At 41.6% G+C, this 5,643-nt stretch overlaps 1 protein-coding gene across 4 annotated transcripts in view; it reads right to left on the bottom strand.

Annotated features, from left to right (window-relative positions):
- Positions 1 to 1,318: 1,318 nt before the first annotated feature.
- The window catches only part of thsd7ba (thrombospondin, type I, domain containing 7Ba), a 291,739-nt gene continuing 287,414 nt past the window's right edge, over positions 1,319 to 5,643 (bottom strand). For 3 of the 4 annotated variants that reach the window (XM_083536063.1, XM_083536062.1, XM_083536064.1), the window contains 2 exons: positions 5,184 to 5,271; positions 1,319 to 3,292 (listed from right to left, as the gene is read on the bottom strand). In XM_083536063.1, coding sequence (XP_083392189.1) covers positions 3,211 to 3,292; positions 5,184 to 5,271 — 170 coding nt within the window. In that variant the 3' untranslated portion in view covers positions 1,319 to 3,210. The remainder of the gene's footprint in view (positions 3,293 to 5,183; positions 5,272 to 5,643) is intronic. The other variant, XR_014532628.1, reaches the window with a different exon arrangement.

Below are 5,643 nucleotides of genomic sequence, written 5' to 3'. Positions count from 1 at the left end.
AAAGAATATTCAACACTACACGTGAAAGGCCGTGTAAACGACTTCATTCATCAGGACAGTGGGTGGGACAGTGCGGAGTCTGCACCTAGACGCACCGCCCCCCAGACACTTCCCATTACAAAAAAACAAAACAAAAGGCAAATGGAAATCAAAAGACCGAAGCAACGAGAAGTGCAAGGCCACTTTTGGAATAATTCATGACATCAGACCAAAACGTAATCAAGCATGCATACTTACAACAGGGTGCCAATATATATAAGTATATCTGTCTCTCTCTATATATATCGGCAGAATCGGATCAGTTGGGCACAAGTTACAAACTCGTTACACTGAGTAAAAGCTGTACAGATTTTGAGGTACTGTCAGTGATTTCAAGACTTATCCACAAACCATCACGTAATAAAAACAGGAAAATCAACAGGGGGCGTGGCTTGTATTATCATCAGCCAATACATATACCACACCCCTTATCACCCACCAACCCCGCCCCCTTAACCAGTGTCGAGTGAACGTCTAGCTAGTTAGCTATATAAGCATGTAGGACGACTGGAAAGGTTCAGATAACTTGCTTTCGTCTGTGGAGTATTTGTAAAAATAATAAATAATAAATTAGAGCTATGAAGATGTGAAATGCGTGTGAGTGATGTGGTTGGATTGGGTTTGTTGTGTTTTATATAATGGCAGGGGAGTGAACCTGGAACTCGTCATCGTTTCCATAGCAACAGGTAATACACGGGGGAGTGTGTGCTGACGAACGCTCGGCATTAACATATAAAAATAAGCGTGTTATCGCTGATACAGCAACATTAAGACATTCATGGAGGGAGTCTCCGGTATCAGGGGGTTGATAGAGTCAGATAAAACAGGAATGATCAGAAACCTCAGGGCAGCATCACTCACACTTTGCTTATGATATGTTCTGACCTCTTGTTGCCATGGTTACACTGCTAGTGCCTAGCTACAGAAATCCGTCTAGATCTGTATCTCAGTGGTGCCGACCATGCCGAGAGGAAAACCTCAGCAGGCTCTCACACAGAGAGAAAACAGATTCCGAAATCACACCCGACCTGCAGGTTGCCAGTGTGAGTTCAGAGAGGTGTAGCGTTAGCGTTAGCATTAGCCAGCTAGTTTGTTGTTCGTTTGTTTTTCATTATCTGATTTGTGCCAAAGAAAAACACAATACAGTAACAGAGGACTGTGTGGACTAGTATCTCCTGACTTTCTGTAGGCTCGGAAGAATGTGAGGAATTTGAAGGTCAATTTTTAATGCGTCGAAAAGAGAGAACTGAACAGAAATGTGTTTTTCTTGCTTTCATTCTTTCTTTCTTTCTTTTGGCCATTGCTTTTGCAAAAAGTAAATAAGGAAACGAACAAATAATTAAATGAATACAAACTAGGGGATTCTATTAATAAATGCCTTTTTCTTTTAAACAAAGAAGTGAAAAAAGACGAAAAAATAAGTTGTTCTAGTGTTCTAGAACCTAAATTCTACAGCCAAAGCATAAATGTTGGCACCTCTATCTATATGCAAAGGTGTTCGGGTGTTTCCTGTGTCATCGTGGCAACCGGACTCAAATCCAAATTCTAACTGTGTCGTCATGGCTACAGGTTGAAAATGTAAATTCTAAATGTGTTGTCATAGCGACTGGGCAAAAATGGAATTTCTACCTGTTTCGTCCTAGCAACAAGTCCGAAATTCTACAGCTACAGCATGAATGTCAGCGCCTCTGCTATGTGTGTAGGTGTTCGGCTGTTTCCTGTGTCGTCAAGGCAACTGGTAAAAACAAAAAAAATCTAAATTCCATGGCTAGAGCGTAAATGTTGGCACCTCTGCTGTGAGGGAATGAAAATAGTCTGATTGTAAATACGAGGCGACTCTGTAACAGTATCCTGTACTGTAATGTAGACGCTCAAGGTTACAGCAAACCATGAAATAAATATTTACTTCAGTATCAGATAAAAGATAAAGCTGCTCTCATTTTCCTAGAATAGTCGCATGTCCTCCACCTGCCTGTACTGTCAGCTTTTCTGTAATTAGCGCTTCAGAAATCAGACGGAGGGAATTTGTAAGCGGCTGTTGATTCTTAGATTATTTCTTACTAATTCCCTCCGTCTGATTTTTCAAAATTCTGGATGTACATCAGAAGAACATTTACTATATATTTTTGGCAAAAAAAAAGCGAGGAAGAGGAAGAGGAGGAGGAGGAGGAGAAGAAACACTTCCTGTTTGCCATAGAAATTAGTCAAACTGAAATAATGTTTAACCTGCAGCATGGCCAGTGAAGCAACCAGTGAAGAACCTTCATGTAACCATACAGACTGGATGTATTACGAACCGGCGTAACCAGTTAAGAACCTTCATGTAACCATACAAATGGAATACATGAAGAACTAGTAAAGAACCTTTGTGTAACAATACAAATGAAATGTATATAGAACCAGTGAAGAACCTTCATGAAGCCATACAGATGGAATGTATGAACAGCCAGTGAAAAATCTCCATGCAACCATACAGATGGACTATATGAAGAACCAGTGAGGAGCCTTTATGCAACAATACAGATGCAATGTATGAAGAGCCAGTTGAACCAGTGAAGAACCTTCATGTAATTTAGATGGAATGAAGCCCATGTAAGTGAACAACCTGCAGGAACTTTATTTGGAGGTGCCAATATTAATGCATTGAAATGAGCCTGGAGGATCGATGCTGGTGGTTGAGGGTGCAAGCTACAGGACTAAGAGTCAAAAAGGGGCAGAACTTGGGTTGATGCGACAATCTCTTTTGATTTCAGAAGAAGATAAAGATCAGACCTGCGTGTACACATTCAGATACATCAGATGATGAGAAGTCCAGCTGCATCACGATGGAACAAAAACCCGAACGCACACTAAAAACCAGTCTGAAAAAAAAAGCAGATTTGAAAGAGAGCACTAATATAGTGCATAGTGTGGGTTCCTCAGCAGTCAGGTGCCATGTGTTAGCTCAAAGTTCAGACACATCTGTCGTCCCAGTGATGATAAATCTCCGTGGTGAGAGCGACGCCGAGACTCCGGCTCCTTACAAAGCCTCGTCCTGCTCTCAAGTCAAAACTAAAGGTTACTGAAATACGCTCCAAATTCCTCGCCATTGTCTGGGATTGGTGAAGCTCTCCGGGTCTGAGATGCTGCCCGTGGTCCAAAGTTGAGCTTCTTTATCTCTGGAGGGTTTGGTCACATGTCCACGTCGCCATCGTAGGCCAGAGACAGGGCTTTCTGCAGTGGAGGGGAGTTACTCTGCTTAACTGGTCGACTGCTGAGAAGGAGAAAAATCAGAGAGAGAGATCATCAGGTCCAGAAGCTTACCCATAATGCACTACACATTACCCATAATGCACTACAACTTACTCATAATGCACTACAACTTACTCATAATGCACTACAAGCCAACACTATGTGAGAAATGGTTGTGCCGTTTATCATCTGATACCAGGCTGCAGATAATTTGGTTTCACACTGTGGATCATTTGGTACCATGCTGTGTATTATTTGGTGCCACATTCTGGAACATTTGGTACCACGCTGTGGATCATTTATAACCACAATGTGGATTTTTTGGTACTGGGCTGCAGATCATTTGGTACCACGCTGTGGATCATTTGTTACCAGGCTGCAGATAATTTGGTTTCACACTGTGTATCATTTGGGTCTATGCTGTGTATCATTTGGTACCACGTTCTGGAACATTTGGTACCATGCTGTGTATCATTGGTACCACATTCTGGAACATTTGGTACCATGCTGTAGATCATTTGGTACCACATTCTGGAACATTTGGTACCATGCTGTGTATCATTTGGTACCACATTCTGGAACATTTGGTACCATGCTGTGTATCATTGATACCACATTCTGGAACATTTGGTACCATGCTGTAGATCATTTGGTACCACATTCTGGAACATTTGGTACCATGCTGTGTATCATTTGGTACCACATTCTGGAACATTTGGTACCATGCTGTGTATCATTGATACCACATTCTGGAACATTTGGTACCATGCTGTAGATCATTTGGTACCACATTCTGGAACATTTGGTACCATGCTGTAGATCATTTGGTATAAAATTCTGGAACATTTGGTACTGGGCTGCAGATCATTTGGTACCACACTGTGGATTTAGATGGAAGATTCACTTTCCCTGATCCCTGACTGACACAGAAGCATTTTGGTGACAGGGATTGAAATATTGAACATGTCTGGGAGACTCTGGAAAGGCAGATTCTGTTCTAGTTAAATTCTGTTTAATAATTTTTTTATTTTTTTATTTATTTTACGTGTATCTGAAATGCAAATCCAGTCTGCAGGTATTTGTTATGTTTTAGGATTATTGATGCAAAATGTTTACATAGATTTTCTTCTAAATATTTCTGTGATGTTCTTTACAACCCACTGGGTGCTTGTTCTCAGGGTCCTGTGTTCCTTATGGCTCTGGATCTTCAAGGAGCTCTAAAGTTTTGCTCTTCAAACGGCATGCGTATTTAGTGTCCTGCATTTAGTGTTCCTTATATCCAACACTGTCATGGCACCATAATACCTGATCCTTAGGATCTCTGGAAGTCCCATAAACCAACCATCATGCTTTCAAACCCTAGAAGCACATCCTGCAATAGGGTTCCTTATAAATCTTTATTCTTCTATATACTGCTTCTTCCTTGGCTCTTGAAGATCTTTTCCTTGTCTTCATGTATGATCTATTGCTGATAATGCTGCTCGAGAAGGTCTTGATTTTTATTTGGGGTTGAACCAGATAGGAAATTTTTTTGTTCTTTCAGCTCGTTGCTGCCCCACATGGTGGCAGTAACATGCCACGTTTCAACGTTCCCCTCAACACTTCACTGCCAACAGCGCTGGAGCATGCAGCCAATATGGTAATCACACACACACACACACACACACACACACACGCACACACACACACACACACACACACACACACACACACACACACACACACACACAAAATCATTATCAAATCAGATAACAGTGTGTGACAAGTGCGATTAATTTTCTCGAGCCTTCCGTCTCTCGGTGTGTTTCACGGTGAGTTCTTCACGGTAGGTACTTTTTAACACTTCACACATCATGTGAATGTTAGGACACTTCACACATCATGTGATGTTCCATGTAGGACCTCATACATACCAGAAGAGAAAGGACACAGTGATGATGAAAAGGATGAGGATGAATCCTCCGCCGGTGGCTCCGTACACCCACATCTTAATCCGTCCATCTGTATAAACACACAAAGGAAACTTAGGGATTTTTTACACTGCAGCACTGATGAAATGGGAAGTGGGATAATGAAATGGGAAGTGGTAACTCGGTGGATAAGACTTCTGTACTGGAGGTCATGGGTTCAAATCCCAGCACCAATGAGCCACTGCTGGGCCCTTAAGCAAGGCCCCTAACCCTCAATTACTCAGCTGTATAACTGAGAAAAGTCGCTCTGGGCGTCTTAAACGAATACATAAATTCATAATCTATAAATGAAATCTGTTCTGGATTTTGATTGGTCAGAATCAAGTTTTGATACATTTAGTTTTGCAGTTTCTAAGTAACATCACGGGGGTGCGTTTTTTCTTTTGGCTTCTTACCTCCATCC

Source organism: Silurus aristotelis, assembly GCF_946808225.1.
Source record: "Silurus aristotelis genome assembly, chromosome: 3".
Lineage (NCBI taxonomy): Eukaryota > Metazoa > Chordata > Actinopteri > Siluriformes > Siluridae > Silurus > Silurus aristotelis.
This window is presented reverse-complemented; position numbering and strand designations above follow the sequence as displayed.